This window comes from Mus caroli, unplaced genomic scaffold, assembly GCF_978045245.1.
Source record: "Mus caroli unplaced genomic scaffold, Mus_caroli_1 scaffold_7, whole genome shotgun sequence".
NCBI lineage: Eukaryota > Metazoa > Chordata > Mammalia > Rodentia > Muridae > Mus > Mus caroli.
This window is the reverse complement of record NW_028227262.1, coordinates 28,668,764-28,694,607: the sequence shown is the minus strand read 5'-3', so window position 1 is coordinate 28,694,607 and position 25,844 is coordinate 28,668,764. Positions and strand designations below refer to the sequence as shown.

Here is a 25,844-nt window from a genome sequence, read left to right as displayed (position 1 = left end):
TATAGTCAGTTGTTAAGGGGTAGGTGGAAGAAAATATGAATTTGCATTTTCTTTAATTAGTAGTAATAGTTTACAAGGGATAAACAAGAGCTATAAAATGGTATATAAAATAAAATGCATCATTAGATTGATGTATTATGTCATGTGTGTGTGTGCGTGTGTATGTGTGTGTATTTCTCTTTTTGGTGGGGATTGAATTGAAGGTCTTGAATATGCTTCTTAAGTGTCCTAGCCTTCTTTTTACTTTTAATTTTGAGAAAAGAATCTTAATAAGTCTGGACTTGAACTTACTCAGTAGTCCCAAGAATGCCCTGAACTGATTGATTGCCCTCCTGCTCAGGTTCTCAACAAAGTATCAAGTATCATAGCCCATGCCACCAGGTCTGGCCAATCATTTTTTTTTAATTATATACCCTGTCCCCAAAAGAGGCAAAGACAATGATCCTCTTACCTGAAATCGCCCCATCTTAACAACACCAGCTCCTGAACTAGTTGCTGTGACATGACCTTCTGTGCCTTGAGAGAAAACAAGAATAGAGGAAGACAAAAGCCAATTAACATCTCTTTCATCAGTAATGTGATACTGAAGATTCCTTTGCTACCCTACCCTCTGTGTGCTAACAAATGTGATCGTTCTGTGTCAGTCTTCCAAGCATGTATGAAACTACAAGTGCACAATCAGATACACAACATTTGTTTTTAATTGCTATTGTTTCTTTTTTTTTTAATTTTAAAAAGAAAGGTTTATTTTATTTTTCTTTACGTGTATGTTCACATTAGTGTGAGTGACTGTAAGTCCCAGAGATGGCGGCAGGCCCACTGAATCGGGACTTACTGAAAGTTGTGAAAAACCTAAGATGGATTTTGGAAACTTAACTCAGATCCTCTGCAAGAGTAGCAAGTTCCCATGGTACTGAGCAGTCACTCCAGCCCCTTTGAAGCTTTAAACATTTTGAATTACATTTTTTAAAAGATATTTTCTTTATTTAAAATTTAAAATGCTATCCCAAAAGTTCCCTATACCCACCCCCAGGCCCTGCTTCCCTACTCACCCACTCCCACTTCTTGGCCCTGGCGTTCCCCTGTACTGGGGCATATAAAGTTTGCAAGACCAAGGGGCCTCTCTTCCCAATGATGGCCAGCTAAGCCATCTTCTGCTACATGGTGGTTCCTCAGAAAATTGGACATAGTACTACCGGAAGATCTAGCAATACCTCTCCTGGGTATATACCCAGGAGATGTTCCAACTGGTAATGAGCACACATGCTCCACTATGTTCGTAGCAGCCTTATTTATAATAGCCAGAAGCTGGAAAGAATCCAGATGCCCCTCAACAGAGGAATGGATATAGAAAATGTGGTACATTTACATAATGGAGTACTACTCAGCTACTAAAAACAATGAATTTATGAAATTCTTGGGCAAATGGATGTATCTGGAGGATATCATCCTGAGTGAGGTAACCCAATCGCAAAGAAGTCATTTGATATGAACTCACTGATAAGTGGATATTAGCCTAGAAACTTAGAATACCCAAGATACAATTTACAAAACACAAGAAAATCAAGAAGGCATGCAGGCTATGGTTTCTTTATGATGTGTGCATGTGAGTATGCACTTGCATGTACAACAGCACATGGCAGAGGACAACTTTCAGGACTGAGCTCTACACAGGGTAGATTCTGGCATTAGAAAGCAGGCTGCCAGGCTTCTGTGGCATCAACCTTTCAGCCATATCATTAAGCAACATCAGTTTTTGTTTTTAAATACACATATACACACACAAAGAAAATTACATTTATGTATTTTGTATGCGTGTATGTGTGCATACTTGTGTTCTATAGAATGTGTGTGGAGGTCAGGATGTCAACTTGTGGCAGTTGGTTTTCTTCTCCTAACCTTGTGAGTCTCAAAGATCAAACTCAGGTTGACAGGCTTTGCAAGGAGAAGCTTCTGCCTGCCTAACCATCACCTTTCTTCATATTTTTAAAGTTGTCTGAGAAATAGTCTTTTATAGGTCTACATACTACACCTTTGATAGATGTTACTAAACCAATTGCCAGAGACTTTTTTCATGAGTCTGAAAAATCCAACTGCTTATAAAGTTTTGTATTTTTTTATTATGTATTTTCATAGTGCATGCCTTTAATCCCAGCACTTATAAGACAGAAGTAGGCAGACTTGAGTTCAAGGTCAGCCTGGTCTATAAACCAAGTATAAGACAGGCAGGGATATACAGAGAAACCCTGTCTCAATAACCCCTCTCCAGAAAAACAATAACAACAAAAAAGTATTTTCTGATTTTTAAAAAAAAAAAAAAACAAAACTTAGTCTAAAAGACTACTATTGCCTCCTCTGGGTTGTGCACCAAGCTTATTACTAACCTGTTTCACTGTATTAGTAAAAACTGGGATTAGTGGTACTAATTTTGCTTTTTTTAAAAAAAGATTTATTTATTATTATTCATTAGTACACTGTAGCTGTCTTCAGATGCACCAGATGAGGGTGTCAGATCTCATTATGGGTGGTTGTGAGTCACCATGTGGTTGTTGGGATTTGAACTCGGGTCCTTCGGAAGAGCAGTCAGTGCTCTTAACTGAGCCATCTCGCCAGCCCACGAATTTTGCTTTCAACCAGTTTTAGAAATACATTTATTTTGCACACAGCCATGCTCATTCACTTACTTGCTGTAAGTCTGAGTATAACAGAAGACTGAATAGAGACTGTGTGACTTGAAAAGTCACATAATCTTAGTATCTGGCCTTTACAAAAAAAGTGATATGATAGCACACATCACTAATCCTCACTCAGAATGTGGAAGCACGGAAATCAAGAGTTCAAGGTAATCCTTAACTACATAGTAAGTTGCAGGCTACCCTAGGCTACTTGGGACCCTTTATAAAAAACAAACAAACTAAATAAATAAATAAATAAAAAATACTCAAATGGTCCTAGACTCTGCTCTAGATAGTTGGGGGTGAGAGAGTGGAGGGGGAGGAGAAGATTAAATATTATGCTTAATTAGTTCAGGAGGTTTCATTATTTTTAGTTTGCCTTAATTATATAGAATTGGTGGCAGGCGGTGGTGGCACACGCCTTTAATCCCAGCACTTGGGAGGCAGAGGCAGGCGGATTTCTGAGTTCGAGGCCATCCTGGTCTACAAAGTGAGTGCCAGGACAGCCAGGGCTACACAGAGAAACCCTGTCTCAAAAAACAAACAAAAAAATTATGTAGAATAGGCTTATGGTATTTTCATACTTTTTTTTGGTTTTCAAGACAGGGTTTCTCTGTGTAGCCCTGGCTGTCCTGGAACTCACTTTGTAAACCAGGCTGGCTTTGAACTCAGAAATCCACCTGCCTCTGCCTCCCAAGTGCTGGGATTAAAGGTGTGTGCCACAACTGCCCGACATACCTATACTTTTATCAATGATATTTTATGATGTTATTTGTAATTTTACCTTGGTCTAAACTCTGTTCATCTTGCCATTATACAGATGACTATATAGTTGATCAAACCATTTATCAAAATTTCCTATCTTGACACCTGTGGTAATGCACACCTTTAATTGCATCAGTGGAGACAGAGGCAGGAGGATCTCTATATGAGTTTTTAGGCCAGCCTTGTTAACAAAGTGAGTTCCAGGAAAGTCAGGGCTATGTAGTGACCCTGTCTCCAACAAACTTCACTGGTTTAAAAAGCCATCTTCTCGGACTTTACATGCTTCTCTTCACTGTTTTGTTTCTGAGACAAGGACTTGACAACTGCATCCCACACTGGCTTGCAACTCATGGCAATCCTCCTGCCTTAGCTTTCTGAGTTCTGGGATTAGACCTAGTGTTTTCTTATTTGGCACATCTTGTCACCCCCAAACCCTAAGTGATGTAGATTGACCCCAGGGATTTGTGCCTGTAGATTTTATTCCCAGCCCTGAGATAAATATCAGCTTTTATTGTATATATTCAATACATCTAAAATACATCGGAAATCTATACTTTGTTCATTTCTAGACTTTCTGTACTGTTGTACTCATTTCTACTGTTTTTAATGAGAGCCAATTCAGAAGGTAATTGCTTTGAAAATAAAATTATAATGTCTAAACTGATAAATTTACCTTAAATTTTATCAATAAACAAATGTTATGTCCAGGCTCTTCCAGATAAACTATATTTCTATATAGTCAGTGCTACAGTTATCTGTAAATTAACTACTCCTAGCCTTTTCCCCACTTGAGACAGTGTACAGCTATGTAGCTAAGCTTGCTTTAGTTATATTGCTCAGTCTAGTCTTCCACTCAGAATTATCCTGCCTCTGCTGCAGCACACCACAACACCTGGGCTTGTAAATTGTTTTTTTATTATAACAATTGATCTAATTTTATAAAATAACCCAATGCTTATTACATGTATCTCTTCAGCCCAATATAATCATTCAAGACTCATTAGTCCACTAAAATTTCCTACTTTAGAAATTAGTTAGCAATGTTCTCCAGTCATGAAACCGTATAAACATCCTTATATATAAGTCAAGAATGTAACAATGTGTCCTCTAAGTAGTAAACTGTATTATCATTTACAGGTAGAACTGGGTTCAGTAAAGCAAAAGGAAGAAGGAGGCATCTCACCATCCTTTTGAAGCTGAGTCCCTGCTTCTGTAACTGTTGTTGAAGACATCGTAGACAAAGGCTGCAAAACACATGCACAAACACCACAGACTTCAGTTGTAAGCATTCTGACAACTTTCGTTGTGCTACCTTTCATCTATGTAAAATGGACAAAAGAGTATATACAAAAAAAAAAAAAAAATGTAGTGGGGTTTTCCCCTCTCCTTTTTTCTTTTACAACCTAAAGTTTTGATAAACAGAGGCAGCTTTTAGGAAAAAAACAAAAACAAAAAACCATTGAACCGTAACTCTTTACTATTCTGTTAGTTTTCAGCACAAAAACATTTAAAATTATTTTTATTCATGTGTATGTGTACAGGTGCCAGAAGAGGCTAGAAAGACGCACTTGCTTCCCTGAAGGTTGAATTACAAGCGGTTGTGAGCTGCTAGAGTTGGGGTGCCAGGAACTGAACTTTGGTCTTTTCCAAGAGCACACATGTACTTAGTTGTGTAGCCATCTTTCCAGTGCCTCTCACAAGACATTAAATAGTTTGGCTTAGATACTTATTAGAGAATTTTTTTTTTAAGCAGGGTTTCTCTATGTAGCCCTGGCTGTCCTGGAACTTGCTTTGTAGAACACACTGGTAGGATTTAAAGGCTTGTGTTATCACTACCTAGCTGGAAAATAGGTGGTTTTGGTCAAGACAAGGTTTCTCTGTGTAGCCTTGGGTGCCCTGAAACTTCATCTGTAGACTAGGCTGACCTTGAACTCACAGAGATAGGCGTCCACTAGCTGACTGGATGGTAGTTCTAATAAAAATATTGTCATAGAGGATTAACCTCTTCCAAAGCACAAAATTCGTAAGCTTGAGCTACAATATAATTTGCTGAGAGGAAAATAAATAAAACAAGCATCTCTGGTATCTTTTTCCATAGTTACTCTTTTAAATCTGTGTCATTTTGCTGACAAGGACTCTGAATAGGAATTAAGGTAATAATCACCTAGATGATAGTTTGTGCTAGAAAACAATCTTAAGAGGTTTTTTGTTTGTTTGTTTTTTTATCGCGGTTTAAAAACTTACACCAACTGCAGATGCCACTGTAATAGTCTCTGGACTAAGTGTTCTTCTCAACTGAGCATCAAGATCTTCTAGTGGTTGCTGGGACTAAGCAAAAACAGTACTGTAAGTTGTTTAGCACCTTCAGTGTCACTATATATAGCTAATTATACAGACTACATCATTTTATGCTCTAGATCACATTTGTTGTAATACTGAATATAAAACCAGTATAATGTAGTAATATTATCTATCAAGTTGTCAGTCTATCAATCCTTAGGACAATCCAAGTACATTTATGCTTTTGTAGTTTCAGAATCATTCTATCTTCTATGTTTAATGTTAGTGATTTTACTGGTTTCTCTATGAAAATACATTCTGGAAAGTATATCAGAACCTACTGTTAAATTATATACCCACATTCATATACACACACACACACACACACACACACACACACACATATATATATCCCCGCTGTGTACTGTGTAGCTCAGGCTAGCCTTCAACTTGCAGTCATCTTCCTGGCTGAGTTTCCTGAGTTCTTTTACTGCTATGTCTGGCTCTTTCTCAGCCTTCATACGTCTTTCTGAGAACCGCTCTCTGAATAAGATAGCATCAGTACATCCTGTCACTATCAAGGGATAGTCTTCTTTTCTTCAGTTCCTAAGAGGTGTACTTTCTTTTGTCATTAACAGCATCAAAGAGGTATACCACTAGTGTACATCTCAAGTACTTTTCTTACGCTCTACTCCTGCTTCTGAGGTTGTTTTTCTTTTCTGTAAGTAGGCTCTTATCAATTAACTTCACACATTTCTCATTACACTCTTACCTTTCCTCAGAAATCTAGAGGCTGGCTGACTTATGTGTCTTATGTGTTAGCTTCAAACTTCTGGGTTCAAGTGGTACTCCCACAACATGGTACTAGGCCTCTGAATACATACTTCTAACAATAACCAGGCTAAAAAACACATTCCTAATTATAAGCTTTATCATTACACATCCTTTTTTCCCTAAACTTTTATGGATTATCTGGTAGAGTGTATTTTCTGTTGGTGTTAACTTGTGGCATGTTACTTATCCTATCATGTTCAACTGAAAATTAGGATCAAATAAGTAGGGATAAATGCATAACAGGCTTCTCATGTAAGCAATCTGTTATGCTTTTCTTAAACATAATTTAAGAAAGAATTCCAAATATCATTTCAAATTTATTTGCTGTTTCATTTCAGAATTTTTTTCATGTTTACAATGGGCGCAGAACTGCTTTCTTGATGAGAATGCAATTAAATGCAGTGGTAATGGTAGTAGGAAAAGTAAAGAGTAACTTAACTATTGTAAGTATGACCATGCCTTACTTCAACTATTTCACTAGCTGTGAGTCCCAGAGGAAAGCTGCTGCCACGTGGTCTCCTCTCTCCTCCCTCTGGGAATGGCCAGCCTTTCTCATACCTACAATTCTTTTTCTTGACCTACCCAAGTGGTAACATTATTTTTCTACAAGGCCTGGTTCATGGGTTCCTTTCTTTCTTAAAACAAAGTGAACAGAGTTTTAAGGAAAAGTGAGGAAGAACTCTTGATGTTTGTGTCAGGGGAGGGGCTCTAAAGATTTCAAGAATGCAGACTTATGGGTCTTTTTTTCTGATTCAGGAACAAAGAGTTAAATATGTACAACTTTTTATTTCTACAATGGCTTAGAAGCTCAGCTTTACTTTTTTTTTTTCCTTTCTCAAGTTTCATTTTATTTGTGTGTCTGTGGTGCTGTGGTGGGCTGCACTTATATACACTGTGTGTGTGGAAGCTTGAGTGTCTTCTTTGATTGCTTTCTACCTTATATAGAGGCAGGGTGTCTCATTATAATCCAGAGCTCATCATCTGACTAGTATAGCCAGATACAGTTTATTATTTACTTCTTTGTTTGAGGCAGGGTCTTACTATGTAGCCCTGGATGGCCTGAGACTAACACACCACCTTAAACGTTGGGATTAAAGGCAAATGCCACCATGCCAGGCCTGCCAAGTATAATTTAAAAGAATGTTATTACTAATTCATAGCCAGAATGATCTGGAAGCCAAGATAAATAACACAATGGAGAATTTACACAAACTTGGTGAAGAAAAGCAGGGGCTTTTTCTGGTGAAGAAAATAATTTATTAAGTTACTGGCACCTGAATTAGAGAAGGTCCAGGAAAAGGTGGCAGCTGCTCACAGGGTACAGTACCGGCTGAAAGTTCAGTACCCACTGGTGGCACCTATAATAATGAAGGAAAATTCAAATCCATGAGCTACCATTGGTAAGAAACATATACTAAGAAAAAAATTAACTAATTTAAAAGCAGAACGATACTAAAATGTGTCTACTTATAGCATTTAAATTACACTCTTCAGTCTGTCTTAAACGACAACATACCAAAGACACTAGTATAACAGTTACAATCAAACAACTATGAAACAAACGATAAAATGCAATGAGAAGGGAAACAAAAAGAACAAATTTTTTTAAAGTAGGTAAGAGTACAGTTAGGGGCTGAAGAGACAGCTCAGCAGTTAAGAGCACTAGCTGCTCTTATAGAGAACCCAAGTTTTGTTCCCAGAATCAACATTGTGGCTCAAAACTCCAGTTCTAGGGGATTTGATGCCCTTTTCTGACTTTGTTGGGCACCAGGCATCAAGTGCCAAAAAAAGAGCCACCAACAAATTTTTGAAGTTGCTCATGAGATAAATAAGACATTTCAAAGAAAACAAGCAGATTTAGAAATAAACAAAGGTCAAGACTGGTAACAAAGGCATAAAATTATATTATTCTGTTGGCGCAGAGAGAGGATGAAGATATCAGAATGAGAGGACATCTGCAACAGCACAATTAAATATTGGATTTCTAGAATGCTATTATTTCCTCTTTCATTTTTAATCACTTTTATCAATTTCCAACTTTATTTTATTTATTGTTTACGAGTACACTGTCACTCTCTTCAGACACACCAGAAGGGGGCATCAGACCCCATTACAGATGGCTATGAGCCAACACATGGTGCTAGGAATTGAACTCAGGACCTCTAGAAGTTAACTGCTGAGCCATCTCTCCAGCCCAACTTCAATTTTTTATTAACTCCCAATTTTTATCAAAGGAACCTACAATAAGGAATATTCATTCTCAACTAAAAGATGATAAAATATTCCTTTGTTGGTCAATACATTTTGTTCCTTTTTGGGATATAGAATTCTTTAATATCTACCAATCAAGTAGAAATAACCTGTCTTTCTTTTCAATAAACTTATATTGTTAAACTATTTATATCTATGCATGTCTTTGTGGGAGTATGAGCATTCTGAATGCAGGTGCCTGCAGAGGCCAGAAGAGGTCAGATCCAGAGGTGGTTATTAAGTCTTCTGCACATGGCTTCTGGGAACCAAATTTGGATTATTTGAAAGAGCAGTGTGTGTTCTTAAATGCTGAGCCCTTGTTTTCTTTTTCTTTTCTTTCTTTCTTATTTATTTATTTAGAGACAAAGCCTCATTCTATAGCCAAGACTGGCCTGGAACTCATTGCAGTGCCCAAGCTCTCCGGTAACTTGTAACTACCTTCTGTCTTCAAGTGTTGGGGTAATAGACATGAGGTTAAAATACAGGGGAAAACCTGTATTTTACTTGACCATTATTTATTTTACCTGATAATTCTACATTCTAAGAAAATTGTTCAACATAACCTAAAAATCTAGCCACATTCCAAACTAAGAGAACATTCTTGTGTTAACTATACTTAGATCCTAAAACTGTTGTCACTTTAAGACTGAGTGACGAGTTTATATGCCAGGCACCTTCATAACTTGCAAGACTCAGCTGAAAACATGTAATTATTTAGAGAGGAAAGAAAAGTAATCATATTTATTTAGTCATTTTATGATGACTCTTACCACAGTCTTAGTTGGCTTTGGGGGAGTTGTTCCAGGTTTTACTCCTGTTGCAGTGCCGACTGGGGCTGAAGCGTGTGTGCCTGGGGTAGAAACCTGCCCAGGTGTGCCTACTGGCATAACTGGCATGCCAGCTGCTCCTAATGGTAAATTGGTTGGTGGTAAGCAAGTACTTGTAGTGGAAGTCATGAGTTTACTTGGTGCTACAGCAGTGGTAGTGATGCCTGGTGTGACAGTCGTCTCTACTACTAAAGGTGTCTCTAGGGAGACAGAAGCATGCTGAGTTCCAGATGAGCTGTGTTCACTAAAGAGAGATCTCAACTTTTCCTCCAGAGTCTTTATATCATCAATCCCAGGAGCTTTGGATTGGGTATCAGCATCCATTTCAGGACAGTGTGTGTGAGGCTGGTTGGGAAGCAGAGCTGGTTGAGGCTGACTATGAATGAGTGTTTGCTGTACAGCAGGCACATTAACAACAGGTTGTGCCAAGGGTGGGATATTAGGTACTTGGGGTAATAAAGGTGTAGAAGTAGGTACTGCTGGTTGGGGGAGGCCAGGTGTAGAAACCACAGTTGATGAGATGACCAAAGGATGAACCATACCAGGCTGAGAAACAGAAGTAGACACAACTGTTCCAGAGGAGGAAGAAGAGGATGGGGCACAAAAAGATAAACCCAATCCTGCTGTACTACTGTGAGATGCCTTGTCTAGTGAGTGTGCACTAACGACCATTGTTTCAGCTAGAGTAGGAGCAGAGGTGCTGCTACTAAGTGGAAGGGATGGCTGTGAAGCCATGCCTGGGAATGGAGTGGTGGTAGAGACTGATGTCACTATGGCTACCCCAGCAGTATTGTTTGCTACCTGTTGCAATAATACAGTTGGAGGCTTAGCATCTGGGGCTGCCACACTACCCATTGTAGTAGCTGTAGTTGTAGAAAATGTTCCAGAAGGAAAACTGCCTGTACTAGAAGCAATGCTCCCAGATGTGGAAGCCTGAACTGGCTGGGATGGTGTAGACACAGTGACAACTGCAGGTACTGTAGAACTTGAAACCGCACTGGAAGATGTTGGTGACTCAGACAATGTGGTGAGACCACCTGAAGCTACCACACCTGTGCTGGTGGTAACTCCCACAATGCCTTTTTCAGTGGGCAGTGTAGCCTCAGACTGCATCACTGATGTGGAAATGTCATTAAGAGGGCTGCTTGTTATAGGGATTGATACTGACGGTGTGGATGCTGCTACAGTTTGGACACCAGCAATGCTAGCCAAAAAGGGAGAAAATGTTGGTCCAGCTGTGTGATTAAAATTTGGAGGTGCTGTATTGGGTCCTTCAGTCATCTGACCATGTTTCAGTTCAGAAAAAGCCTGCTGGAGACTGAGGGATGAAGCAGAGTGAGATAAGTTCATTCCAGGGCCCTGAGATGTAGAGGCCACAACTAGAAAAAAAAACAAAAATAAAGAAATTAGCCTTTATATACACATGGATTAAAAAAGAAGAGTCTTTGAGGAACCATTATTGGATTATCAACAATGCTACACATCAGTAAGACTCCCAAGGAAACAGCATGCGGTAAAACAGTAAAGGAGCAGTTTGACCTACTAAGGCAGCAAAATTTATCTCTAAATACAGAAACACACTACTGTGTAGGTTCTGTTTAGTACACCTGGTCCTTTATGGTCTGCTGTCTTTCTCTTATTTCTCTTTTCTATTTTTTCTTTTTTGGAGACAAAGTGTCACTCAGCCACCCAGGCTGACCTCAAACTCCCGATCATCCCCCTTCTCTGTCTCCTGAGCAATGAAATCACATGCATGTGTCATGTCCAACTACATTCTCTATTATAATTCATTTCCTTCTTCTGTGTGACTTTATTACTTTTAATTTTCTACTTTTGATTTGATCATGAATTATTGCTTGATCAAGCTTCCACCATATCAGAGATGCTGTAAGATTTACTAAAGCATGGCTGAATCATTCTTACCTGGATCTGATATGTCACTGGTGAAAACTTTTGATTCTCGTAATCTACTTTCAGGTACAGGACTCACTATAAACCGTCTTCCAGCAGAATGAACAACTTGCGTTAAAGAACTGGTAGGAACACCTGAACGAAACAAATCATTGAAATTCATATATATAGTTATATATGAATAAAGCCTCGAGAGTTCATTATTGGCACATACAACTCCTTGTCAAATAAAAAAAGAAAAGCTTACCTATTTGTTGTGGCATGGAAGATACAGCAATTGGTTGCTTGAACTCTCCTTCTAATTTCTACAATAAGCAAAAGTAAAACTCTTCTCAAATGCAACCTCCATAATTATGCAAAGCATATTGTCATTTGATGAGAACATAAATGTTCATTCTCAGACACAAGGGCATTATTTTAACAGTGGATATTCTGTTTGGCAGATTAAGCAGTACAGAACTATTTTAAATAAACAGAACTAACTATAGGTATGGTGAACCTACCTGAGAACCTGGGAAGCCATAGTCATCCTTTCCTTGCAGACTCTCCAATCCCTGGTCACCCTCAGGCTCCACACTGACATCCTCACTTAACATTTCATCAGCCTTTTCAATAATTTCCCGCACTTGAGCCACAAAAGACTCTCTCTCTATTGCTAGAATAAAGTCATTGTTCACCTATAAGAAATGTGATATCAATCTTATTAGTACTTTTTTAAGCTTTAAGTCATTCAATTACCATTTTATTTTTATGACTTTAGTCTGTACATCAGCTGTACTATGTACTTGGTATTTAAAATACTACTTTCCTTTATAAGACCCTGAACATATACACAGCTACAGCTTAGACAAAAGCCATCTCTAAATCATAGAATCATGGGTTGGGTACACTAGTTTTAGAACATGAATTAAAATTTATTTTCAGAATGAAAGTAGATGACAAAATAATGCATGGTTGCCTAGGACATGTACTTAAGACCAAATACTATGGAAAAATGTGGAATTCCAAATGGAGGCATACCATAATTGTTGCTATCTCTTCAGGGTTGTCACCATCTAGGTCAAATTTAAATGTAACCATCTTCCGATTATGAGTCTCTAATTGACATTCTACTACTCGGTCTCCTTTATTTGAAACCTAAAAAGAGAAAAGTAATTCATATTCTGACTTATTAGAGACTTTGGGAACTCATCTTGAAATTTCTTGAGTGTGTGTGTGTGTGTGTGTGTGTGTGTGTGTGTGTGTTTGAGACAGGGTTTCTCTGTGTAGTTGTCTTGAACTCAGAGATCTGTTTACCTCTGCCTGTCAAGTGCTAGGATTAAAGGTGTGTGCCACCACCCTTGGCCATCCCTTGAATCTTAAACTGGCTAAAGAAATTTGTGAGATCTTGAGTTCTTTTCAACTTCCATTAGCAGAATCATCTAGTCTGTTTTTCTACTAGTTAAAACTCTAGAGCTAGGAGGGAACAACAAAAAGAAATGTGATACTCAATAGAAGAAATTGTGTAATTAAATAAAAAGTTGCTATAAAATTATATATAAAGATGAGTTATCTTTATTTTAACAAAGTGAGTGGTTTAGATTTCATGATTTCTAAAATTAAAAGTGCTAAATTCTTTAAGCAATACAATGGTCACAAATCAATATTTACATTTAAAATCCTCAGTTTTGGGCGAGAAGTCTTTTCATGCCGAGAGCGACTTCTTACGGATTTTCGATAATGCCGTTTTGTTGTCCTCCCTTCATGCCTCCCGCTGGATGATGGAGCATTCTCATTGCCATCACTCATACCAGAAGCAACGTCTGAATGTGCACTTTGAGGGGGAAAATCGTGTATAATAAGATTCAAAGGCATATTATTCTGAAGTTTCATATCATCCTGCCTACTACTCAAAGGAGTGTTTTAGTTTACTTACCTGTCTGCAGAGGTAACCAATGGAACAGGCTGAGTAGGTTGTGACTGTGTTATTGGAGTTTGTTCTGGAGGAGCAGCCTGAGAGACTCCCTGAGTACTCTGTAAATTGAAAGGGTAATTCAAATCTTGGCATTTATACATATATATATATTTAAATATGAAATAACCATCCACCAATTCTAAGATATTCCCATTTCTTTTTTCTTGTTACCCCGCTATAATTCCTAGAAGCAATGAAGCTACTAGTAATTCTTAATATTCAATATCTAAAAACAGTGTGCTTACATTTTGAAAGTTTCCAAAGCTAGTTGCTAGTACAGACTGTGGTGTGAACTCAGCCAACCTATTTGCTAGGCATTGTGAAACTACAATTTGCCATGCAGCCAGCATCTTACCAGAGTGTGCAATAGGACAGGTAGAGCAAAGTACAGAGATGAATTCAGAACTGTATCCTAGTAGGACAAAAATGACTGCTGGGAGCATAGCAAGATAAGATACTCTTATGAACTGCTAATGGCAAAAGTTTGTGGAAGAACAATGGCTAATGCACTAGCTAGAAAAGTGAAGTGCTAATAGTGTTAATCTTCTCTAAGGCAAACTCACTTCCCAACAGAACAGCCAGTGGCAACAAGGCCCCCACATTGGCATTTCATTCTGCTGTAAGACAAAGTCATTTAGAAGTTAGTTTAACAGTCTCCAAGTGTGTTTTAAATAAGGGGAGCCTGTTTTTCCTTTGCTATTTTAACCCCATGTTCATAGATGTTTCCTATATAAACATGCAGTAATTTCATTTACCTCCAGAATTGCTTGCTGGGAGGATGTAGTAGGGGGTTGTTGCGTTAAACTCACTGCTGGTTGGGACACTTGAACCTGGCCTCCTACACTGCCCATAGGAACCAAAGGAGTTGATTCCACATAAGGCTGCACTACTGTAGGAAAGTAACCTTGGGTGGCCAATGCTTCTGTCGGCATAGAAGGAGGGGCTAAGACTGTAGAATGGATGCAAACAGAAGCCACGTTGGAAGAGGGAGCAATATTTGAATCTCCTGGGTATTGTGGTGGCAGTCGAGATGGGAAGCCCTGTGATAGAAATGAGGAAGGTGAGTTAGTGCAGGTTGGGACATCAAATTAGCAAATCAGTAGACAAGGAGGTGGAGGGGGAAAGCACAAAGCAAAGGACAGTGTCCCACTTTCTAATAGTTTAAAGATTATTTTCAAAATGAACTGGCAAATAACTAGAGAGTGGCACTCTTTCAATGATACTTTAAACTGCTTGGTTTCTCCTTCTAGAGACAATTGAAGTAGAACTTAGATCTACAGCAATCTTACATGGAAGAATGCAAAAATATGTCCCAGGTATCAGTCATATCATCAAATGTAAACCCTCTTATTCTAAACCCTGAAGTTTATGTTAGTACCAGGCTGCCTGCTTTCTTTACTTATCTACATATAAAGGAACAGCCTGGTAGATTTAACTAACCATATATCCAGGGTTATCTAGCTTACCATGAATACTGAGTTAAGTTTTCTTCTAATTTGTGTCTTTAAAAATGTATAAGGAATCATTTGATAATATTATCCCATTAGGTTTTTTGAGACTGGGACTTACTATATAGCCCTAGCTGGCCTAGAACATGCTATATATAGACTATGCTAACCTTGAACTACAGAGATCTGCTACCTGCCTCTACCCTACAATAAGCATTGGGATCAAAGCACACAGTACTATGCTCAAGTCTTCCATTCTTTTTTTTTTTAGAGTTTCAACTTTTGTTATTGTTATTGACACTCAACTAGTACAATTCTCAAGTTCTTAATGATCTTCCATTAAAATTAAACATTCTAATACCCTCTGATTTTTCTAACTAACACAATACCTGGTACAAAACATCTCCAGAGGGAAGTGGACCCTCAGCAGCTTGTCCAAGGTTAGCTGGTATTCCTATGGACTGAACTGTTGTTGGCTGTAGAAGCTGTGGGTGAACCTGACTCTGCAGCTGATTCACAGGCTGCAGAAGAGTTGGAAGCTGATTAGGAACTACAGGTGATCCCCCTGGGATTGAAGATGCTGTAGCAGATGAAGCCAAGGTGAGCAGAGGCTGATTAATGCCAGCAGCCATTGTTATAGGAACGGATGAGAAACCTGTCTGCGCCGTGGACACATGAGGAGTCGATATGGGAATTTGAGAGACAGGATACTGTGGGAGTAAAGAAGTAGGGATTGGCTGTCCGATAGGAAGGAAATGAGCACCAGAGTGGACTGGAACAACTGAGGGTTGTGTTGAAACTGGGATGTGAGGTTCACCTTGGACAGTTGCTACTGTCTGGGAAACTGGAAGCTGGGAAGGTAAAGAAAAACAAAACAAGACTTTTTTAAAAGCAAAGCTGCCAAAAGCAAGATTTACATATTAGGCAAGAAGAAGAAAACCAAAACCCTGACTACATTAGTATAAATTAACATGCCACATAATTATGAAAGAATAGGAAATATGCTAATAAAGAAAGTGTCTAACATCTCCAAACCTTTTATTGCAGAAAAATTTGATAGTGTTTCCTTGTTGGCAATAAAAAGAAGACTTTTTCAAAAACAATTTTTTTATTTCAAAAAATAAAAAGAGCTTTTTTCAAAAGCTCTCTCCCTCTCTCTTTTGATTTTGAGTCTAACTACATAGCTGAGGCTTTCCTGCAGCTTGCTTGATGGTCTATACTGGACATAAAATTCTAGGTCCTCCTGCCCCCATCTCCCAAGTGCCAAGATTCCAGATATGTACTACAACACCCAGTTTTCTGTTTGTTTTTTAGCTGCCATTACTGCATATGTTTCACATGCCAAAATCCACTGGCATGTTTGCTGTAACCTAATCTCTGACAGCTATTATAGTGATTAAACATAAATTTCTTTCCGTGGAATTAGATTTCACCAGTATTACCTCTCAGTTTTGAAAATGTAAAACATCTCTATAAAAGTTGCTCTAATTAACACATTCACTGATTCTAGGATGTTATTACTCACTATTCTACTACTCTGTCATTTTAACATCTGAGAAATTGGGATACATGAAGAAATTAGAATGATGTGTTAGTATTTACTTTGTGGTAAATAAAACAATAGTGCATTCACAGTTGGTACTGTTTTAGTTCTAAGATATGATAACAACAATATTCTATGCATACAGGGTGCATAAATGAGGTTGGATATTCATAAGAACATAGCTTCTACAGGGTACCTTCCAAGCAAGTGAAAAAAACCAACGAAAGAACAACCAAAATAATCCTTCAAACAAACCAAACAAAAATTCATGAAGGATTTTTTTGGGTGGTAGGGTGGGTGGGTATAGCAGATAGCTAAGGTTTTTCTTGAACTTCTGAAACCACCTGCCTGAGGAATCTCAGATGTGTCAATTCTAGCTCAAATGTGGGTAATCCTGGATGTCAACTTTAATTGAACTTAAGAATAAAGTAGGAGGTTAGTAATATATGTCCCTTGTGTATGTCTCTGAGAGCATTTCCAGAGACAACTAGATCATAAGGATTCTGACCTCTGATGAATTCAAACCTTGAATGAACTAAAAAGTAGAGGAACTGTGGTAGGCGGGGCCTAGTTATGGGTAATGGGTAGGTGGAGCTTTGAAAGGTATATTTTGGCCTTAACCTCTTCTATGTTCCTTGGTAAATAGTTTCTTATGGCATAACCCTTCCCCCATCCCTTGCTACGGTTCTAAAAGCTATACAGCCTGCCAATCATGGATGGACTGAAACCTCTGAAACCACACAAGAAGAAAAAAGATTCTTTCCTTATAATAATTTTCTACTTATTTGTTAGTAATGAGAAGCTAATCAATACAATAAGTTAGTATCTATAGGCAGTGAGGGAGAAAATACTGAAGTTTACATGGAAATAAAACATAGTGGCAAATCTGGAATATCAAATACAGCTGACACATTTCTAGAGAAAGTCACAGGCTCAGTTATGAAAGCATCTCCATCTAGCTCATTAGTTTCAATACTTTACACCTATAAAATTATATTTCATAGTCATTGCTATCAGCATATACTAATTTACAATAAATAAAGGTATATAATGGCAATGATTTTTATTCCATTCTAACAGATCCTTCACTATATGAAGAGTCAGTAAAACCTGTAGGAAGGGACAAAGTACACAGATATCATTTGAAGCATCTCTTCAGAAATTTGAGTTTACCTGTGTTCCAGCTGACACTTGAGGCTGACTCACTGGCTGTGCAGTAGGACCTTCACTGGAAGATGCTGCTTGTGGAAGTGAATACTGTACTGCCTGTTGAGAAGGAACAGTTGGCTGTATTCCCTGCTGTTAAGAATAAAATACAATGTTTGAGAGAGGGATTTTTGCTATGTTGACTAAACTAAACTGGTCTCCCTCCGTCCCTCCCCCTCCCCCCAGGACAAGGTATTATTATGTAGCTTTGGAATTCACAGAGTCTGCCTGCCCCTGTGACTGTAGTGATTGATGGCAAGCTCCATCAACCTCAGCTCCTGGTGGCCTTTAAACAGGCCAGGAAAATGACATTAAGACTATAAAACAACAACTAATCCAATGACCTCTTCTGGCCTCCAGGGGCACTGCACATATGTGAGAGACATACAATCATTCAGGCTTTAAACACTAATACAAATAAAAGTAAAATCTATCTATCTATTTTAAAAGTTAAATGTAAATGCTACTATTTCTATCTATTCTCAAAAGGCAGCTGCTATGGGTTTTCTCAGTTTTCCCGTTTTTACTTTCAGTTGAAATAAAGCAAAAACAAATCTATATTATAAACAGTGATGTTACTAATTAACATTTTGGTGGGGTTTTTTTTGGGGAGGGGGGATAGAAAGATACTTAAACATGTTTCAACTAATAGCCCTGTCTTATTTAGGGTTAACTACTGATGTGATCTAATACCACGACCAAAAGCAAGTTGGGGAAGAAAGGCCATCTCAGCAGCCCTTTACAAATGTTTAATGAAAATTTCTCTTTACATAAAAGGTATTTATGTAAAGGTATATGAGCATGTTCATGTATGTTTCTACATCATAGTCCATATTTGAAGGAAGTCAGGACAGGGAACTCTAACAGGGCAGGAAACTGAGTCAGGCTAATGCAGAGGTCATGGAAGTGCTCTACTTATTGGCTTGCTCAGCTTGCTTTCTTATAGAACCCAGCACTACAGCCACAATAGTCTGTGCCCTCCTATTAAGAAATGCCCTACAGGCTTGCCAACAGGCTTGCTTCTACTTTATAGAAGCAATTTCTCAGGCGAAGCTCCCTCCTCCCTGATGACTCTAGCTTTTGTTAAGTAGAAGTAAAAGTAGCCAGCACAAAATCTTTGTCTTGATATATCCAGTACAATTATTTGGCTGCTACCTATATAAAGGTACGATATTTATTCACAGTTATGTATATAATCACCACAATGAGCACCTTAGATTTTTATATATCTGGAAATACTTTTGTTCTTACAGAATGATTTTGTATCATCAAATTAAAACTACCAAATTTTAAAAGCACCAAAATACACTTGTCTTATTCAACCATTCCTGATAAGTTTATTTATGTATTGATGATACTAAGGATTGAACTCAGGGGCCTCTCTTGCCCATGTGATAACATTAGAAACACCCAACACTTATTTTTTGTATGTATGACTGCCACAGAACCATGTGAAAATCCTAAGACAGGCCTTTCTACAATGGGGATTCTAGAGATTGAACTCCGTTGTTTACAAATGGCAGCAACTGCCTTTACCTGTTTTAGATCATCTCAGCAGCCCTTTACAAATGTTTAATGAAAAATTCTCTTTACATAGAAGGTATTTATGTAAAGGTATACGAGCATGTTCATGTATGTAGATGTAAATATATGTGCATGAGCACATGCACAGAAGCCAAAGGTATTGTTTCTTAGAAGCTGTCTTCTTTCCTCTCACTGCTCACTGCTGATTCCTACCAGGACTGTACTTTACGATCCTACCTCAGCCTTCTAAGAGGTTGGGATTTACAGGCATGTGTCTTGAGGTACACAGCTCATTCCAATTTTCAAAACAAGCATGCACTTATGAATGGCGATTCAATTAACAACCTTCTTTAGAAAATAGTGTAGGTGGGCATGGGAACATGTATCTACAATCTTATGAGAGATCTAGAACATTAGACAATTTCCTTACTTCTTTTACTAGAAGAAATCCCCAAACCAGGAGACCATTCTGGCCAATTGACATTTATATTCTGAACAAATGCTCTATAATTACCTAACTCATTGAGTTAAAGCTTAAATATATTTAAATAAGATGTCAGGCATATAAAAATACTAATTTGAAAACTAAACCATAAGGTCATACTTTGTAAATGTAAGACACACAAGCACCTTCATTTTTACCAGAATTGTATTACAGGTGCTTTGGTAGTAGTCTTCTGGTAACACAATAAATCCCCGTGCCTGCGCACAACACTTTAAAAGAATGCGTGTGCCTCTGTGAGGATGTTCATGCCTTGGTGTACTTGCAGTGGTCAGTAAACAACCTATGGGTGTCTGTCCTTGACATTTCACTGAATTTGAGCCAGGTTATCTTTTCCTATTTAAGCTAGGCTGGCTTCTAAAGACTCGCTTGACTCTGATTGTCATTTTCTGATAGGTACATTGGGATTACTTGTGCTACTGTGTTCAACTTTTATGTGTGTTCCATAGATATGATAGATAGGCAGTAAAGTTTGTTTAGCAAGCACTTTTATCCATTGAGTCAACTGCAGCCTACACTTACAATGTCACAGTATTAGTTCTGTACATTTTTGTTTTGTGACATTTTAAAAAATAAATTTACACTCATGTTACCTTGGTATCAGCTCCTAAAGTAATCTTTAAACAAATAATACAGTACTTGAGAAAGTATCGAATAGGATCAAAACCAGGTCCTCATGCTTGGTGGCATGGGCCTTTGGTCCACTGAGCCATCTTGCTGGCTCAGTGCATTTGTTTTCACTTGTTTTATTCTATTTTATAAGCTGTTTTTCGGTTGTTCAAAATAAAGGAGAGAGAGCTTGGTAAGTAACAAAGGTTTGCATAATATAGTTTTGTTTGTTTTTTTTTCTGAGACAGGGTTATCACTAGATAGAAGTCTAGGCTGGTCTTCAACCCTGGAATGCTCAGATTACATGCGTTCTCCTGTTCCCATTAAGAATCAAGGCTCACATAAAAATTTTGACTGTCAATTCTTTCTTGAAAATATTCTTTAACAAATCTATCTTCTCATTAAATAAAATTGGATGTAGCTAACTCAAATACGTATGTGAAACACGCATGCAAACACACACACATATAAATGGAAGAAAATATTAAAACAAAAAATATCTTCCTTAAACTAAACTCAAGGTTTCTTTTATCTGTCCCATACTTTTCTAATGTTGTTCCTTTTACATCGCCTGAATTGCAATCCTTCCACCCCCGCCTGAAATATTCTTTATTCTTATATCAAAGTCTGACATAACTACTAGGGCCCAACAGAAACTATTAATAAACTAGCTTATTATATTGGGTATAAATTTTGTTTGAAACTAATTTTAAATTGTACAAAAAAGAATGATTTTCTTGCAAACAAAAGTCTGTTAATAAAAGCACTGATGAATTATAGATAAAATCTCTTTGGTTCTTTTTAAACTCATGTCCCAAATTACTCAGCTCTTTTGGGATATAAACCTTCCAAGTCAAAAGTAAAACTTAAAAACAAAACAAAACAAAAAAAACAAAACTTCCTACAATAGTTGTTCTTTATGTTTTCTTAAAATGTTTTGCCTGCATAGAGAAGGATTTTTTCAATAGGCATGGCTGTTCTCTGTGGACCATGTATAGACCTTCAACCCCGAGATTCACCTGCTCCTGCTTCCCAAATGCTAGAATTAAAGGTTAAAATTAATTATAGATGGTTATCAGTCACCATGTGGTTGCTGGGAATTGAATTCAGGACCTCTGGAAGAACAGCCAGTGCTATTAACCTCTGAGCCATCTCTGCAGTTCATAATTCTTCTTTTTAACTCATATCTTTTAAATTGCTCATAGGTACATAAGATGTGTTATGATACTTTCAGTTACTCTTTCAAAAACTTAGCAAGTCATTTATATCAGAAATCTAGCTCATAGAGATATAAAACAGTGCCTCTGGCTACTGCTAAAACATAGTTTAGCAATGCAACATTTTTACCTGCTGAGGATGTTGGATAGGTTGTGAAGATAGAACCCCTGCCAAACTACTTGATGGTTGGCCCTGGTTCTGCCCCTGTGCCTGAAGAAAGAAAGCAAATACAAATTAGAGAAAGTTTATATACATACAGTTCAGATTTTGTATTAATACTTCAGATCCTGAGAAGATTGCTTCATCAAAATGAACCATCAGCTTGACACTGTAGTACAAGAACGACCTCTGGGAATTTTTGGTCAGTTCAGAAAAAAGATCATAGAACATTTCTGATCACATCTCAAGTAAACACAAACAGAAAGACAAAAACACAATACACTGATAGTTCCATTGACGCTGCCTAGAGTTTTAGCTGGCTTGAATAGTCAGATTCACAATAAAATTGTCACAGGAAAAATGTGGTAATATATCAGTATGAAAAATTATTCTTGACAATTAAAGAAAACTACATTCAAATATGCTAATTTGGTTCTCTCTTGCTGTTTCTTGTAGTGTCATAGTAACTGATGAAAGAGGTACAAGGTCTGTTAAAAAACAACTCCTCAACAGGCATATAAGAGTTGTCCAGGTAACATAGAAATATCTGGAGTCATTATGATTGTTAACTAGGGGAAATGGCTGCTACTAAAAAAAATTTTCTCTAATGACCAGACAAGTCTCACTCAAAATAAAGGACTAACCAACCCAGAATGTTAACCATGTTGGCTCTGAGAAACTGAACAGTGTATTCCAATTAAAAAGTCAAATTAAGAATAGGGGGTAAGAATATATGTTAGGAAAATTAACTCATATATACTATGTATATAAACATGTTAAGGAAATGAAAAGGCTACATTTATTGCTTCATTCCAATGTAGCCTAGGTTCTTTGAAGTTTACATGGATGTATCCACTAAAACTTTTAATTATCTATTTTCTTTAAAAACATTTTTCTTTTGCAAAGCTTAGAGGATAATGCAAGCATAAAGCATGTCCACACTGTTTAAATTTCAGGGTCCTTTTGTTCATTAACACTACTCTAAATAACTGATATGAACTAGTCACTGCTGACGTGAGTAAATGGCCTTGTGTAAATGTTCATGAGTTTATATGCTCACCTGTGTGATTAAAGTTTTAAATGTATTGAGAACAGGGCCTGAAAGATCTACTGTTCCTAACATTGTAACTAGTTACCGTAAGCGCATGAAAACCTAATAAAATCATTATACAATAGGCTCTAATAGTCATTAGAAAAAGGAATTATACACTAAATCATTTTACTATAATCAAGACTGACAGACAAATGCATTTTCATTACTACCACAAAATTCCAAAGAGATTAGTCATTGATTCTGACAATTAAAATCACAGTCAAACCAGGTATTTCCTGCTTTATAGTTCATTTTTTACTACAAGTATTTATAACCACAAAAGAAATCCTATTAGGAAAATAAACAACATTCCTTATAAATCCATGATTCAGGGAATGAGATAGAAAATTTAAATGCACTGGTGCATAACAGGGTAGTTTAAAAGAATTGTGAAAGTTTTCCTATAACCTGTGGATGGAGTGCAGATCCTCCTGAAGAATAGGAAGCAGATAAGACCTGCTGAGATGTGGTTCCTTGGGGGAAACAGAAGAATAGTGGGGATTCTTGTAATACTGTCTGAGGCAGGCGAATAAAGGGCAACGAGACGTCAGAGCCAAAAGGTGCAGCTGTCCCCCCTGTAGGGGGAGGTGATTGAAAATCACTGAGATCTGAAGAAGTAATTTGAGAGGAATCACTGGAATATTCTGGGCTTCCTATTGGCCAGATTTGTCCCATAGGTTCTACCACAGAAATGGTCAATTCTGGGGCCTGGTTATTACGCTGTTCTTCAGTAACAGGCTGCAGGTGGCAGTGTAATCCAACTGACTGAGGAGACAGTTCTTCCTGATTTGAGTCCACTGCAACCTGTCGATTTCGGTAAACACGTTGAGGTAAAATCCCACCTCCTTCTCCTGAAGAACTTGGTGTTTGAGCATGAAATTCAAATACACAGTTGCTTCTGTTCTCATTGCTATGAGTTAACACAGCTGGAGCAGAATGAGGTACAAAGACAGGGTGAAATTTCAGATGTGTAGCATCTGTACTGTTAGGCGCAGAAATACTAGAGAGGGGTGATGCTGGACTTGGTCCAGAATCTAATCTTAAATTCTGAAGGTGTCCTACCAGGAAAGCCTGTCCAGAAGGAAATTCAAAGACAGAACTTGAGGCAGGCCCCCCCGGCACTGGCTTCTGTTCAGTTATCTGTTTCATAGGACTTGACAGTACTGGTGAGTTGTATGAAATGCCCTCATACTGTCCTGCCACCTGGGCCTGATAATGCACCCCAGCTAGATATACTGTTTCCTGAGGAATAAAATAGTGAGCTTCTTCTGCCAGTACTAGTCCAGGTCTATAGTCACTGTAAATCTGGGTTGGCTCAAACACAGGTTGGACCTGCATCTCACATAGCTCTCTATTTACTCTATTGGCTGTAGTACCCAACATAACTATGGCCTCTGGTGTCCAGTTAGTTGGGCTGCTACCAGGTGGAAGATGATTTTGGCCAACAGTCCTCAGCAGGGGTTGGAAGTGGCGAGTTTGGGCTTCCAGGAAGGAGGTGCTCTTACGTCGTTGGGAAATGGTTACTTTCGGTGGACAGGTGGGAGGTGGTGAAAAAGAAACTGGACGTTCATGAATAGTTGGGAAAAATATCTGTGATTCTGGGTATGTTGGGGTCCCCCCACACGGATGCGCCATGGACTGAGGCTGTATCAACATGAATAAGACAAGTAATTCATACATTCAATATGTAAAATTACATCAGACATGCACAGCTGGATAGTTCTGTGTAACCCCATGAAGTGGCCACACGAAAATTTTAATAAATAACAATGCTTTTGGAATTTATAGCAAAAATCCATTAAATACATCCAGGGCCGATACAGTCAATTTGTGGCACCTTCCTTGAATGAAAAAAAAAAAAAAAAAAAACCACACACACACAAAACAAAAACAAACCCAGTTGCTTTCCCACAAACTTGCTTTGTCAAAGCAAAGGCATGAATTAAAATTTCCCTAGTAATTATTCTATTTTACCTATAATAAATGAATAAAAAATGTGTTTATTCTTAAAATATTTGTCAATGGAAATAGGTAAAGTTAGAATATTAAAGGATAATAAATAACCTTATAATTTAAAATATATTTCAATTTAAGCTACTGTTCATAGTGCTATGACATCAGTCTGTTAGAGGCTTCAGTTATTTTTCATCAAATAACAGTAGATGATCAGAAGAAATTTATAATAGTATAAATCAGAAGAGGTTTTTGCTATATGGTATAAGATAAGCCAAGTACAGTAGTACATACTTATAGTAATGTTAGCACTCAACAGGCTGAGGCAGGGGGATTTTAGAGTACAAGGCCCAAGCAATTATATAGTGAGACTACCTTAAAAAACAAAGAAAAAGATATATGACTTTTTGTTCCCTTCTGTGTTTAAAACTACATTAGCAGTTTTACTATAAAACAAGTTAGAGATGCTAAATCATTCTTCTGATCATTGTTGAATACCATGAGTTTTCTAATTCTGACAAATCAGGCAAATAGGAGGTAAACCTGATTTTATAGCATGTTTTGTTTCCTGAATTTAAGACTGAGCTTAGAATCCTAGCTTGCCAAATGCAATATAAATAAATTTCTACCATGTACTGGACTCCTAAAGTCTTTGGTGAACATATGTAAGGGTCCAGGTTCAATCCTTAATAACACAGATGATAACCTCAAGTGTTCACTGTCCAACTTGTTAGAGACAGGCGTTTGTTGCTTATGTATACAACAGACTACAAGGCACATGAGATTCTGGAGAGTCTATTACCATCTCCCATCTGGGATTATGGGCAGTCACTACTGCACCAGGCTTTACATGGGCTCTGAGAATCTACATTCAGGTCTCCATGCTTATGCAGCAAGTATTTAAGTTATGGAGCCATTTCTTCAACCTGCTAAAGTATCCTCCACCAAATCAGAATGCTTATATTTTATTGATTATTCAACTTGTGTCCTGAAGCCATAAAACACTGTACAGTTAATCATTTTCCTAAGTAAAAATCTGGTGTCATTAGTTCAGAATATTCTCTTGTTTGGAAAAGCAGCAAACAAGGTCTCG

General features: G+C 37.7%; 1 protein-coding gene across 17 annotated transcripts in view; it reads right to left on the bottom strand.

The window, feature by feature from the left end:
• The window catches only part of Wnk1 (WNK lysine deficient protein kinase 1), a 122,732-nt gene that overhangs the window by 15,657 nt on the left and 81,231 nt on the right, over window positions 1–25,844 (bottom strand). For 4 of the 17 annotated variants that reach the window (XM_085840029.1, XM_085840031.1, XM_085840036.1 and 1 more), the window contains exons 9-23: window positions 21,676–21,756; window positions 17,661–17,786; window positions 15,334–15,795; window positions 14,252–14,536; window positions 13,458–13,555; window positions 13,193–13,355; window positions 12,563–12,679; window positions 12,046–12,219; window positions 11,790–11,847; window positions 11,555–11,677; window positions 9,575–11,010; window positions 7,829–7,912; window positions 5,685–5,768; window positions 4,624–4,684; window positions 452–516 (exon numbers count right to left, since the gene is read on the bottom strand). In XM_085840029.1, coding sequence (XP_085696155.1) covers window positions 452–516; window positions 4,624–4,684; window positions 5,685–5,768; window positions 7,829–7,912; window positions 9,575–11,010; window positions 11,555–11,677; window positions 11,790–11,847; window positions 12,046–12,219; window positions 12,563–12,679; window positions 13,193–13,355; window positions 13,458–13,555; window positions 14,252–14,536; window positions 15,334–15,795; window positions 17,661–17,786; window positions 21,676–21,756 — 3,417 coding nt within the window. Of the gene's footprint in view, window positions 1–451; window positions 517–4,623; window positions 4,685–5,684; window positions 5,769–7,828; window positions 7,913–9,574; window positions 11,011–11,554; window positions 11,678–11,789; window positions 11,848–12,045; window positions 12,220–12,562; window positions 12,680–13,192; window positions 13,356–13,457; window positions 13,556–14,251; window positions 14,537–15,333; window positions 15,796–17,660; window positions 17,787–21,675; window positions 21,757–23,206; window positions 24,443–25,844 lie in introns of all 17 variants that reach the window. The other 13 variants (XM_085840034.1, XM_085840045.1, XM_085840037.1 and 10 more) reach the window with 10 other exon arrangements.